At 38.0% G+C, this 15,191-nt stretch overlaps 1 protein-coding gene across 1 annotated transcript; it reads right to left on the bottom strand.

The window, feature by feature from the left end:
* Window positions 1-10,805: 10,805 nt before the first annotated feature.
* Window positions 10,806-11,093, bottom strand: LOC148299044 (uncharacterized). Its single transcript, XM_088276425.1, has one exon. It carries the CDS (start codon window positions 10,977-10,979, stop codon window positions 10,809-10,811), a length of 171 nt encoding a protein of 56 aa, XP_088132551.1. The 5' UTR covers window positions 10,980-11,093; the 3' UTR covers window positions 10,806-10,808.
* Window positions 11,094-15,191: the final 4,098 nt, after the last annotated feature.

The following is a 15,191-nucleotide window of genomic DNA, read 5'->3' as shown; positions in this document are numbered from 1 at the left end:
TTAATCTTCCTATGCTATGATGCCTGACTCCCTCAGCCTCAGATCATCCTCAAATGATTGCGATCGCCCTCTCACCAACAACCATCTCCTCAGGAACAATACTGTCCGTGTCTATGATGCCCAAAACGACACTGACCACCACGATATCCAGTAGTTTAACATCAGGGAAAGAGGCCTATCCGAAGAAGTCTCTGAAATCACATTCGAAAACAGTGTTCCAAGGCAGCTGCTCGACGAAGTTTCTCACCAAAGCACGAGCCTATCAAAACCCAACCAATAAATGCCGAGCATGACTGTTGATCCGTATTATGCATTCTTCACTTTAACGATCCAGTGCATCAAACTGAACTGGAAGAACATGGATGAAGTGGCCAACATTGATCTCGCTCCGGAATGGCCGAATGTCCTCAACGTTCAAATGAACCTTTGGCAACAATATCTTACTGACGAACTGCAGAAGCAAGTGAGGCGAAACAGAAACTAAGCTAAGTGATATAGATTGATTAATTATTGATGAAATGCGACTATCATTATTATATCTCCAGAGTCCTGAGGGCATCGATATCAATTAGCCTGGCATAGAGGGGAGATCCTTCTGATACCTGCTCTAATGTCATACTCATGACACCCACAATAAACGGGGGAGTAATTACTAAATCCCTGTGTTCAGGCTCGATAATGAGGGCGCCAGGTAGAAACTGTCTGTAGCTAATATTGACCGAGTCATGCGCATAAATGTCTTTGTTTAGGAATGATTTGAACTAGCGAATGCTCCAAGCACCCTTATCTGTCATTTCTGGCATCCACACATACTTCCACACTGCTACATTATGGCTCTTCACGTTCTTCAGCAGCAGCCGAATATACATAAATAAGTCCAGTTTGTTTTCATGTTTGTCTCGCATTTCCATATACTATTGTGCATTCATAATGAAGAGCTTGTACTTGGAATTCTATGTTGGTAGAATGTTCATCTAGCCGTTATAAATAGAGGACTTTATTATATGAAGTTTGTAGGGAGGAAGCGGCGATAATCTGAAATAGCTTATTTGTCTGATTTGGTTCTACTTTGTTTCGACTGGCAGAGAAGTTGTCTGGAAATTGAAAGGCAAGTTGAAACCATGGCTCAATTAGCAATAGAAGATCCGATTCATGTCCACTCCTGAATCTTTGGCGTAGCGAATCACATCTTTGCCTTGTGACATCAGGCGCATGTTTAATTCGATAAGACTTTTAAACTCACTTAGCTTCAACTCCTACATTTTTATCTTCTTCTTTTGGAGCATGACAACCAAAATCAGTAATTATTTCAGTTTTGCGAACTATTTGACTTTACCCTTGAGAGACTCGGCTTAATCAGGAGTGAGATACGTCCGGAACAGCTCGGCAATCATAATAGCATAAGAGACATCATCTTCCGGAGCTAAAACATCAGTTAGCTATTCCTTGAACTGTATCATGTCAGCATCACTCATGACAACTCCCACATAAACTGAGAAAATGTTCCTGAATATGTTTTTATTTATTCCCCCTAAAACAACCTCACACTTTTGATTAAACTGCCTTTTCAGGACATACTTTCTTTCGTAGACTGTTTCATCAACTTTCTTCTGATAAACACTGCCGAACTTATCGAACCATTTATTAAAGTCATTGCTGAATGCGAGTCTTTCCTCGTAGTTTTCGTCGATGACGTAAAGAAACTCGATTTCATCGCAAGGGTCCTTCTTAAAGATATAGTTAGCGGCAGATAGTATGAATTATTTTAGATCTTAGTTTTTATATGTTCCAACATGCACAATAATAAATTTGCGTATGTCGCTACGGCTTCTGTCATGGTATGCAAGTGTCATTCCCCCTAGTTTATTTTACGCATGTCCCAAGAGCAAACAGAATGTCAACTCATTTATGAGCTTCCGATACAAATCTTATCGGTTGAAACTTAAAATGTCAATCTGCTCAGCTGGAAGATTTGAAAAGTGGGCTTCGATGTATTCATCGAGCTCGGCTTAAGGGATGGCCTCGAGCGACATGACAAATTTGAATGAGTTTTGAGTCGCCTTATTTGGCCTGTCGGTAGTCTTAATTGTGATTGGTTCAATTTGAGCAAAATTTGGATCTTTTGTTTTCTTTCCAGCTTAAAAATGCACGACTACTTTTTTTTTGCTCTCCCTTATCTCCTCCTATGACGATATGCTTTTATGGACCTTTGATTTTTTATTAGTTGGTTGCTTCTTTTCATCTTCAGATGTCCTGAAATCAATTTTCTTTTTCACTTGCTATTTCTTTTCGTCAGACTCTTATTCATTGGAAGAGTCCTTTTTGTTTTTTTTCAATTTATTTTTCAGTTATTGTTTTTTTCGCTTTTTTAACTTTTACTTATCTTCGGAATCTAGCCCAGAATCATTCTCTGACTGTGATTGCTCAAACACCTTTTTCTTTTGCGAAGATTTTTTGCGAGCGATTGTTTTCTTCTTCTTGTATTATTAATCTTCAGAGTCGACTGATTCTTCAGCCTTCTTCTTACTTTTCTTTTGTTTTTTTTTCGAAAATTTCTATTACTCTTTTGTCGCTTTTTATTTCCTTATAATTTTGACATCATATTACTCTCCATTACTGTCATTTTAATTCTTTGTTTTGTTGTCGTTTTTCAATAATTGAAATCCTTCTTCTTCTTACCCATATGCTTTTGGCTTCTATGGATTGCGGTCTTCTTTTATCACTGACAGCTTTTTCTTTTGCTTCGAATATATTTATAGTTCCTAATTTGTAATTAAGGATCGGACATCTTTGACTCCTGATCTTTTTCCTTCGATTTCAGAGTCAAATCCGGGCCTTTGATTTGTTGGTTTGTTCATTTCCATAGTACTTTTCAAATGAGCATCACCTTGCAAATGATCAGTATTTTTTAGAATGAAAGAGTCTTTAGTTTGGTAAATTTGGGGGATGGAAGAGGACAGAAGTTCTCTTTAAAACTGAGAACGTAAAACAGTCTTAGCATTTTATCTTTCTGCCTGCTTATCAAATATAACTCGCTCAATTAACTCCTTTTTGACGTCTTGTTCAATTTTCGACTTGTCAATGGCATGATCTATCTAAATGTTGGATTTTATATTTTCGAGCTTGGTCCTTACTTCATATTTTCTGGTCTATTTGTCATCCAACTATTTCTTTGTTCGATTTATCGCCTCCATTCTCATCTATCTTTAAATCTTTTCTCGGATCTTATCTCGATAGACATCCTATTCCACCAGCTTCTATTTCTTTGTCCTATTGATCTATATTTGGTTTTCTCTCTCCGCTTTGTACTCCTCAAGCATTTTCTATTTGATGTTGCTTCTCATTTATTCTTCTAAGGATATTCGCTTCGATAATGCTTCATGCTATATATCTTATTTGTCTCTTTGGATCACAGTTTTCATCAGCTGCTCCACTTCTTTCCTTTTTAGTTATTCCTCGTCTTGCTTTAGTTTCAGCATTCTTTCGCGTAGGGCTGCTTCTTTCTCGATGACACTCAAGGAATCCTTCTCCTTTAGTTTCAATAGTTAAATTTCCTTGGCAAGTTAGGCCTGTTTTTGTTTCCTGATCGCATCCATTTCTATCTTATCTGTTTAGTCTTCATCCTCCCTTTTCTTTTCAGATATTTCTTTTCGGATTTCAGTTTCAATTTGCTCCTTTATTTATCGCTTCTTTAACTATTCCAATAGCTTTTCCTTTTATCTTCTTTCATGATTTATGACTTCTTCTCTCTATTTCCTTAGGTTTTGCTATTTAGCCAGCTACTATTTATACTTCCTCTCGTTTTCAAGGGCTTATCGCCTTATTTTTTAAAGTTCTCTCATTTATCTTTCTTTATTGAGTTTTGACTGTAGCTGCAGTTCCATTAGGCGTTGGCTGTTGAGCCTTTCTTCTTCCTATTTCAGTCTTTTCTACAGTTCTTCCCTTTCTATCAATTTTTCTTTTTTCTTTTGCTATATTTTTTCCTCCATTTACTTTTTCATTTTTGCTTTGATTTCATCGAGAGCCTTCTCCTATGACTCCCGTTTTTTCTTTCTCATGATTTCTTTCTATGCGTTTTCTCTTTATATTTTCTGGATTATTTCCGTTTTCAATTATTTGACCAACTAGTCGTTGTTTTTTCTTGTGAATTTTACGGAAGTCGACGATAAGCTTTAATCTACTTTTGAGTTTTACTTTTGAACAAGTTCGAGTTTGTTCTTGAGAGATTATTGAATTTATCTTAAGTTGTCGATCATTTTCTCCTCGCTCTTGCCTGCTGCTGGCAATTTTTTTAATGAACTCGCCTACTTCTTCTTCTTGCTTTTGCTTTTCACCTTTTAGAAATCTATCTTCAGCTTGACTAATCCATCAAACCCATTGTCGTTAGTTTCTCCCATTGTGTTCTTTACGTTCTTTTTTAGAGGTCTATAAGTTTCTCTCTTGTCCTCTGCGTCAGTTTCAGGTGCTTTGCGTTCGTCTTTGGACTTGGATTTTTTATGAGCATATGTCTAGTAGATGCTTTTGATTGCATTTATCTTCTATTGATTTTTCTTCAATCTTTCCTCTCGATTCTTGATAATGGAAATGTTTCTAATATCTTCATCTTCTTGCTTCTATTAGGGTATCAAAAGAGGATCGGCTTTTAAATGAGTGTTTGCTGCCCCATAAATTTTATTCACACTTTGGGACTTGTGGACTTTCTTGGGGGTTGCTTCTTTGGCCATTGACTTACTGAGCTCATATGCCTTTTCACTCGCCAAATATTCCATGTACTTTTCGTAATAGGATAACTCTTTTGGAGTTTCTAAAATTTCGAGATATGATGATTTTTATTTATCCACGGCTTTAATGAGTGGCGCAATCAGAAAGGGGTCGTTCTTTTATCCGAAGTTGATGACTCCCGACAGCTATGAGTTGAATATGAATTTGTTGTCGTTGAGGAGTTCGATGAGATAGTTCTTCTGGTCTTCTGTGAAATATACGGCTCTTTCATCGATGTCGCCCAGTTCCAACCTCCACTGCTTGATTTAATTTATCACATTTGATGTCAGCAATCTTAAATGCGAAACTTATTCCTTCAGCTATGATTTTACTTTTAAGATTTATGATTATTTGATCTTCATGATTGTTTTTCTGAGCCGTTGCAAGCACTAATCTCTTGCTCTGATGGCAGTGCTTATCCTGTGGAATGCAGAAGATTTTTCCTTCATCTTCACTACCTGCTCATGCAAATATCCCTTGGGATCATTGTTCTTTTTCAGAGGGGTTAGGCAGAAGTACGAGTAGAAATTGGGAGCCAAACTTTTGTTCATGATTTCTTCGTACATCTTTATTTCTTCAATGTGAAGCCTAAGGTATGGATAAAGTAATTACGGGTGAATCTGCTTGAGTTCAGCCATCAAATCGAGTTTATGCTCAAAATAGGTCTTCTTTTTGGTTTTGTTTGAGCTAAGTTCGTCAAACTCATTGGGCTTGGCTCCAAAAGTAGAATTCGACATCAACGATTTTTTATAACTTCCCGTGTGCTTGTCCCGAATTGGTGAGTATTCTGGGATGCTAGCTTTCTACAGCTTTTCATCCCATTATTTGTCTTTTCCTTTCTCTTTAAGTGGTTCGTCCTTATTCTTCACACTTGGGAACATATTTGCCCTATAAAATTATTATAACGCTTGCCTTTATCGCTCTGCAAATAGGAAACTACTCATCAATCTATAAAACACAAAAAACGCATAACAAAGCAACAAATAAGCAATCAACAGCTAATTTTATATTCAATTTCACTCATTAATCATGCGATCAAATTTCGTCAGTGTTAAGATTGCGGTTGGTTTACGGAATCGCCTATTCTGCAACTACAGGGGCAGTTGGAACAGTAGGATCAGTGGTAACTTTATTAACAGGGCTTGCATTGACTGCGAGGGCGGCGCCGGAAGCAACTTCTGCACTTTCAATTTGTGAGCTGGATTATCTGTGATTTGAACGAATCTTGAACATTTCACTTTAGGTGGCTTTCCCCTTATTGACATCCTCTAATTTGGATTGGACGTTGGCAAGTAAGGGGTAATATATTTTGTATTTGTGTTTGAGGGAGTTGGGTATTTTGATGGTTGAGGTATCGAGCAGATCTTCGACTTTTCTGACTTTGGTGAGATATTTGGACAGGAGAGCATGCATGATTTCTCTGGGGGCCATGATGTAGGCTAATCCAAAGACGAGCATCAAGGCTTCAGGAATATAGACTGTCTCCATCGCGAAGCCCATCATGACCAGATTCGTCAGGGGCTTCAGCACCAAGGACGATTATATCAGCGAAATTAAGATTTCATCAAAATTGCTGTTCAATTTTATCGGAGACACGCTATTTCTACGGCTTAAATTCACCTTCTCTACCCAGAAGAAGATGAGCAGCCCGAGCATAGAGCAGGGCAGGTTTATTGGCAGGATGTCCGAGAGCAGGAATGAGATGCTCAGATAAGTGATAACATGACAGTACTTGAAGCTGAGATTAAACTCTGGCTTCGCTAAGTATTCGTTAGCCTCCTGCTGGCAGAGGGAGTTTTTTTATATATCTACCTTTTGCATGACCAGCTTCACCAAAGAGGGAATATTGATGGCACTGAGGACCGATGAAACGATCATATCGACAATGGTAAATCGGGTCATAGCCACAATTGTACCATAAGCTATCAGCCTGGCCTGACTAAGGTTCTCGTTTTCATTGAGGCTTCCACTAAAGATGCATTAAATCAGCAGGAGAATGATGAGCCTGAACGAGATAAACCCGATATACAATTTAATGGTGATTTCCATGCTCAGCTTTGTGTAGCAGTCGGGCTTGGAATATTTCACGATTCTTTCGATAATCCATGGCAAGAGCGTGTGCGTAAGGATAGACATGATTATCAAAGAGAAGAGAGGCGAGAATTGGGGCTGCATCGAAATGGTCGATGAGCTGGGGGATGTGAATCTTCTTCCAAAGATAAGCTGCAGAAGGAAGTAAATGAGAAAGAATCCTGAAAAGCAGACTGCCATGAAGACATAGGAAAACCTCACTTTTGCTGTCTTTTCACCTTGGCTGGAACTAATATTTTCCCAAATTATTTACTAAGGATTTGGCGCACTGGAGATAGATATTTTGGGTGACCCATCGAATTTGATCGCACCCATCGATGCTTCTATTTTTTCTTTCGTGAAGACGCCATTTTTATATGCCTCCAGCACTTGGCACCTTTATTGCTTGGTGGTAAAGACCACAATTGCATTGCCACTAAATTTATTATCGATATTCAGCAGCAGCTACCTCTTCATATGAGTAGCCTCTTAGATTGCTGTTTCGATGGCCTTGAGGTGAGTGGGGTCTTCTTCGACTGCCCGCTATTTATTAGTGAGCACTGTTTTCCAGTTTTTGAGGGCGGTCTTAATTTTGGAGATTGCTTCATTATAGGAGGTCCATTAATTGATAAGCAGTACATCTGCGATTTGCAGATTTTCGAAATTTTTCACAAACAGGGATTTTACCCGATCCTTAGTTTCTGCTCCTATCGGGATATTCTTCACGAGGACGGAATAGTCTGCAATGAGATCTTCACTCGCGTAGTCGTTATTTTTCTTTGATCTGTAGATGACGGAGGCAAATAGTATAATGACGATCTGCATGAGAAAGCCAAGCACAGACACGATGCCGAATTTGTGGCCCTCAAACTACTTCTGGATGGGCGATAGTTTCAATTCAAACCCGAAATATGTGGCATACTCGTTTTCAATGATTGTGCAGTCATGGATCATGACGAGCCCGGTGTTAAAGATAATGAGGAGGATGACGCAGCAAATAAATTTGACGCTTTGGAAGAGTATCCTGTACTCGCGGCCCAAGCAGCCCAGTTCTTCCATGCTGAAGTTGATGGGCAAGGCTTGCTTTTCAATGAGCATGAAGCAGCAGGGACATATTTACTTGTTTTGGTTTTCAGCAGTTGGAGTTCCAGGCAGGCTTGCCTTCGCATGATCTAGAGCTGCGTTCCAATTGCAGGGGGTCTTCAGTGGATTAAACTAATGTGAAGATGCTCTCATGACTGACAAGAACCACACTTTATTTTAAATATTCTGATTCACGCATAGAATACTATGGAAATTTAAAGTCTCACAATATTTTAAAAATTCCAAATAACAAAATACATTGAATATCAAACTGCCATAGTCTGAAATGATTGTGAATCCTTCCATTAGTTATGATTCTATCGGATCATAATTCTGGCAGCTTTGGCAAAAATCTATTGCTATATTGAAAGTTTGGGAGGAACATCCTTTCTGATTTGCCATCAATGTTTTTGGGCCAGTCTTTGTTGCCTGAGTTTGTATTTGCATGCTATTTGCTTATTTCCACAGTAATTAAGAACTAATCGAGCTTATCGACATGATGAACAATGCATTATAATCCAATTATATTATAGTATTAATTTCATGGTACTCACTAAATTGCAAGGATGTCAATAAAGTTGAGCTATCCATTGCTAAATACTCAAGCTTTATGGCTTTTTAATTTCTCTTGAAGAATTGGTTGATTCATTGTATTTATTGTGCCTATGCGAAATTGTCGAGGTCTAATGATTGAAATGTGATTTCATCTATTTGCAGCGACTCGGATATAATTAAGGGCCGTTTGATCTGCAAAAAATATGATTGTGCGAGATCTTCAATGCGACATGAATATTTATAATATAATTATCAGTAAACCATTAGCATAAATGGCTCTCCGAACCAGATTTTACAGTGAACCGAGTGCTGGCACGGCCATCAGAAGTGATCAACCATCATCAAAGCATCACCACCATTTGAATTTTCCCAAAATCGGAAGACCTGTCCTAACCGAAGAATAATTAGATGCGGTCGGATGCAAGGTCATCAAAATGAAAAAGGTCTATTATGATCCAATGGGCTGCAGTCGATCATTAAGGCTAGAGCAGATTCTACTCCGCAAGCGAGTCTAAAAAAGGCCATAAAACAGCCATGATAGGGAGTACATTTCGTTGAAGGAGAAGCATCGAAGTAAAGCGAAAAGATAGTGGAAGCCTCAAACTTCCATGACAGCCGAATAGTACATCAAACTATTTTATATCTGAAAGTTTGATCATTTTCCAAACCAATTTAGTTGCTGGTTTCTCTGCCCTGTAGTTATTTTGATCGACATTTGATCCTTATTGCATCCTAATTTGAAAAGTGGAAAATGAATTTGTTGCAGTTTTCACTTTGGAGCAAATCCTCGAGCTTTTGCATTTCATTGTTCCCTGGATAGTTTTTGAAGCCTAGATAATTTGTTTCAATTTGGATAGATTTAACCTTGCAGCCGATAACGATCCAAAGCAAATTGATTTCTCCTATCGTCTCATTCAGGCTGATTAATTGAGCAAAATAGAGGGTATATTCATATAAAATAACATAATCCTGATTGATTTGCATAAATCAAATCTAGTTTAATGGCAAGTAAGATCTCCACAAGTTGTTATTTGATAGGATAAGATTATTGTTATCTCTTTAAATAATTGATTGAAGTGCATGATCCACCCAAACAAGCGGTACAGCATTACTGAGGAACAACTAACCGTCCAGAAAGTGTCGAATCAAACACTCGACACATCTGCAGCCCAAAATAAAGCCTTAAAATAATGCAGGATCTGCTTATAAAATTAGGAAGAATAGACATCCAAGACCTTGATTTCCCCCTGCAAATGTACAGGCAGCGTCGAATTTGTGCACGAATAATGCATGCAACAATGGATTAAATCATCCCTCTTGAATAAATCAAGGTGGGAAATTCGGAAGACAGGCAAGGAAGGAATCCAATGCTAAATGTGCAAATAGTCCATTAAGTTTGGTTTCCAATCCAGTTTTACGTGCAAGAATTGTGATTAGATCACCAACGAGATGAAGACTAAACGAGGAGTCTTAATAATTATCATAATTTTGATCATTATATCGACGACGGGTATAGTCTTGGCTGGAATCAACTTGCTAACTATGCAGCAAAGAGGATTAATCAGCTTTGAGTTTGTTTTGAGCATCTGCGGAATTGTAATGCTGACAGTGTTTTTTTGTGTGGCAATCTACACGAGTGTCATATAGTTCTTCATCGAAAGGAAGACTATAGTTGGCAAGATTAGTCTTTTTAGGAAGCCAAATTCATCAAACAATAGCAAAAACAATACGCTCTAAGTAATAGATTTAGTCTAACTGAACCAGTCAAATTGATTATATTAACAAGATTATTTTCAAGGCAGCATTCAGTGTTTAGCCGTGTTTATTATTCCGTATTCAAGTCATTGGGAGGACGATCACACATGAAATATGGGTCACTGAAACTTAATCATTTATCATTAAATGCAAGCACACCATGAAATAAAATAATCTATTAAAAAGAATTCACCAAATATAGTCAAAATTTGATATATCTATGCAACTTTGACTTAGATGCAATTCTAAAATTCGCAGATGGCACGCACACCTAGGCATTTGTATATCTCCTTTCAAATTCGCATATGCACTTTGAAATTTGCATTTCTCACTCAAAGGAAGAAATATAAACTGAAAGACACACAGAATTGTGCCAATCTTCAACTTAATTTTGGCTGAGTTTATCTGCAAAGCAGAAGTAGGGCACCAGAACCATAAGATCGCTGGTTAGGTATTTAATTGTGTGTGGAAGTTCCTTGTTGAGATTAGAAAAATAAGGATTAAACTAATACAATCGATAACTTATGATGATCATTCATTTTATCGTTCAATAAACGCCAATAAAATAACATAAGGGCGATGGATCAATCAGATTTACTTTTTTTCTTGTTATCTTTGCTGATTTTCTTTTTCTTGCGCTCGATTTTGCCGTATTTCTCTTCATACTCGCACTTGGCCTTGGCAGACTCTTCCTTGTTCTTTTGGTACTGCTCTTCGAGTCTTTTCTTCCTGTTTTCGTCGATTTTTCCCCACATTTCACTAATGATTCTGGTCAAGTCAGTAATTTTGGCGCCTGGGTTCTTCGCCTTCACTTCATCATAGACTTCTGCGCGAAACAGGAAGAATGCGGAGAGTGGCTTTTTGGGGGGAGCAGGCTGAATAAACAGATACTTACTTTTCCTTCGATATCTTTTTTACCCATATTATATAGACTCTCAATACAAAGGCTTTTACTTTCAAATGAATGTATGATTCCCTTTTAAAAATATATAGAGCCTTCATATCATCTAATATTTGATTGGCTTCTATTTTAGCGATTGGATTTTTACATTATCAATTTCAAAAAGAGCAGTTTTCGTCCGTTTTGGCCAAAGCACCGACAAATTTTCAATCCCGTTCTTCACTTTTTCTATATAATGTTAAAATAAGCAATAAACTTAAAAATCGTAGGAATTGGAACTTTCTAGCCCTAGATGGCATGCCCACAAAATCTGTGGCTCAGCTCAGCGGCTATCAATCCTAGGACTGCTCATTTCACATATTCGAGTTTTCGCTGAGTGGTAATGCTCGAATAAATTGCCTATTATAGGAGGAGCATGCATGCTGCCAAGATTATCATTTGAAATGGAAATGGAAATTGAAATAGGATAATAAAAATGATGTGACGAGACCACGCCACAAAACTAAGTGCAGTTCTTCCTTTTAGTTATGGGATTTGTCTAAATGTTTAGGGTACTGATACTTTACTCACTTTCAGCATAAAAACTTAAATAATTTAAAAAAATAGGCAAAACACTTGAACTTAATAATGATTAATATAAATAGAGCCTAATTAAGCAATGGCAGATGCGATGTATGGCTATGAAAAGAAGAGAATTGGAATGACTCAATGACAAATGATCGAAATATATGATATTATGAGAGTATATATCTTATAACATTTTGATTGATTGCAAGGCAGATATAATTAATATCGAATGGGCAACCAGAATAACAGGAACCCTCGTCACAACCAGCATAAAAATAACAGTATGAGCTCTGACTCTATGATGAAATGCCCCAAGTGCAACTTCATTCTTCCTCCGGGTTCGACAATTACTGAAGTAAAATAAAGTAAGAATCTAGTTTGCCAACCATGTCAGGACCTGCTTTCATGAAAACTCGCACAACCTGCCACTTCATATTGCAAACCACCCTCTCATTAGCAAGGAAGCCACCCAATACGAAAAAGTACATTATCTTCTAACAAAAGATTCCTTTAGACTATTCCATGACGAAATTCAAGTGGGCGAAGATGCCGATTAAGCCAATCGACCCTAAAATTCTGGACATGAAAAGTGGAGATGTCAAGAAGTTATCCTTCCAATAAAAATAACATTGGTTTCGCTCGAATTTATAAAAAAAAAGAATAAGCTGGGAGGCGGGAGCAGATTGGATGAAACTAGAGCGGAGTAACATTCTAATGTCTTCTTTAAATGAGTATAAAAAGATCAATATGCATAAATAAGTAAAAATATAGTTTCTGGCCGAAAAGGTGAATGATGCAGGGGGTCTGCTTCGCGAATGGATTCATATGGTTATCAAATAAATCTTCGACGAGTCTACTGGTATTTTCGCATTGGGGAACTGTGAAGATATTGTGTACAAACTAAAATGGGATGAGGACTTAGACGAATAATTCTCAGTGTAGCTTTTTGAGCTGTTCGGGACAATTCTGGGGAAAGCAGTATTCTAAAAGATTCCAGTGCTCTGCTATATGGATCGCACGATTCTGAGACAAATCTGCGAAGATCCAGTCAAAATATAGGACATTTATGGGTATGACAACGACGTAAGCCTCCCAATATTTAGTTATATAAGAACTGGACCTTTATCCTGGAAGCTGAAGAAGTCGAAGAGATGGACGTTTACTTTGTGATGTTGAAAAATACGGGTGATACTATTCAATAAATCTAGCTGATGGAAAACGGCAAGGATGTTCTGGTCACCAATAAAAACAAGTTCAAGTATATCGATTTGTGGTAAATGACATTTAATGCAGCATTGAAGCCCAGACCATCAAAAAGGTAGAACGCTCAATTTTAGCCATCAAAAACGGTATCAGAAAGATAATTCCTACCGATTTGCTTAACATATTTCAACCCTATGAACTCGAAATGATTCTCTATGGCGTTCCATTTATCGACCTGGAAGAGTGGAAATTAAATACAAACTACAAGCAACCCTACGCTTCGAATCACAAAGTCATCACTTGGTTCTGGAAGGTGATGGAGGAGTTCGATCAAGACCAGCTCGCCAATATTTTACACTTTTGCACAGGGTCCTCAAGGACTCCGATTCATGGCTTCAAGAAATTAGAAAGCAACCGAGGAAACTATTCAAAATTTTTAATATAAAGTGCAGCTTATGAGACTAAGAATCCGTACCCCAAAGGCCACACCTGCTTCAATCGACTAGAACTTCCTATTTATCCAAGCATCGATACATTGCGAATATATTTAGTAGCAATCAGTAAAAATAATCTGGATGGGATATTTGGACTCGATTGATCGATCATCCATCACTTCTATAATTCATAATTGTATACCAATACTCTTTTTAATTACACTTACGAACATCAGAATTCATTTTTTGCGGCCTAAATTGAACTCAGAGTTCGAAGATTTCAAGTAGTCGTTTGTGTACTCGGAGGTTCTTTCCTTCTGTTCATAGTGCTTTATTTTGGATTATTTTTTCTTTTGGACCAAGCTGCCTTTGCCTTGATCTATGTTGAGGTAGTACTACTGCTGAAATTTATTGGGCTTGCCCTTCTTCTCCGGGCTCTTCTTCTTCCCGGATTGAAGTTGAAGGCTTGGGCTTTTTGATTTACTTTTCGAGCTTTTGTTCCTGGTAATTCCATTCGATTTCTCGAACTTTATCGATTCTAGCTTGGTCTTTCTTTTTCTCTCCTTTTCCTTTCCTGAATCCAGCCCTATATTTCTCAAAGCATTAGCTTGCTGCATTGCCTCTATGATCTGCTCTCTAAAATTGGGCTTTTGAGTCCGCGTGATCGTGCATGTGCTCTTTTGTTTGCTCAAAGACTTCTTCTTTTTCGAGTTCAACTCAGCCGAAGAGTTCCTGATTCTTTCAATTGATTTCTTTTGTTTCTGGGTGTGGTTTATTTTCGCTTAGAAGTTGTGCTAGGGAGGGTTATACTTCTCGGTATACGCGTTCCTGTTGGTCAACAAATCCTCTTCTAATTTGTTTTGCATAAATTTAGTGTCGAGCCGAATGCTCTTCAGGCTGGTTGACTGCTAGAACTTAAAATGCGGTTCGGATGCGTCGACACTCTCGCTCATTCGATTATTATCGTAATGATCTCTTTCCCGAATCTATTCCTCGTAATGGGATGAGTAGCTTTTGATGATGTGATGAAGGTATTGAGTCGAACATGGGACCAGCTTAGAGCCGATATATATTGCGTTGAGATGGTAGATTTATGATTTGACCATATGCTCGGATCCTACAGCACTTGTCTTGCTAGAGTTGAGAAACCTTAATTCGGTGGCCATAGCAAAGAAGCATATGGAGAAATATAGAGCTTTGAATATGACTCCAATTTAACTTGTTTGTTCCTCAAAGGTAGGAACAGATATGAGTTCCGAAATAGTGACGGGGAATATTTGCATGACTTCGCCAATGGTAAAAGACTCTAGTTCTTGGGACAAAAGATGTGGCAGCTTAGCAGTTGGATATGCCTTGATGTTAATTAGGGCAGCCTTTGTTTTTGTAAGTATTTACTTGTTATTTCCTTGGAGTGAATTCTCATCATCGAAGTCTCCGATTTCTCTCAGGATGCCAATTATCTTATCGTTTTCTTATGATCTGGCCGATCTCATCTTACACTCACAGGAGATCCTGCAAACTTATTGAATGATTTTCATAGCTTTCGAGGCCGAATTCAGCGCAATTTCATGGTTTTTGATCTGTGAGGCCACTGCTGAAAACTTCAGGTAGTACAGTGCCAGTCCTTGCTTGCGGTGCAATGATGTTGCTGAAGTTTCCTCGTGCTCAATTTAATCTCGTATCGACTTATTGTTTGATGTTAAATTGTAGAGGATGGCTTCAATGTAGTTGAACGATTTCTCTTGTTCCCATAAACGCTGATAAATGCATGCCTTATTCTCAAGGGTCGCAGTAATCAATAAGCGGTCAATTGACTTTCCACAGCTTGCTGCGTATTATAAGATGTTTTCAGCTTATTGAAA

The sequence above is a fragment of the Brachycentrus maculatus genome, unplaced genomic scaffold (genome assembly GCF_059751285.1).
Source record: "Brachycentrus maculatus isolate JH-2025_06_01 unplaced genomic scaffold, ASM5975128v1 h1tg001388l, whole genome shotgun sequence".
Taxonomy (NCBI): domain Eukaryota; kingdom Metazoa; phylum Arthropoda; class Insecta; order Trichoptera; family Brachycentridae; genus Brachycentrus; species Brachycentrus maculatus.
The sequence above is the reverse complement of the archived record's forward strand: the minus strand, read 5'-3'. Positions and strand labels throughout refer to the sequence as shown.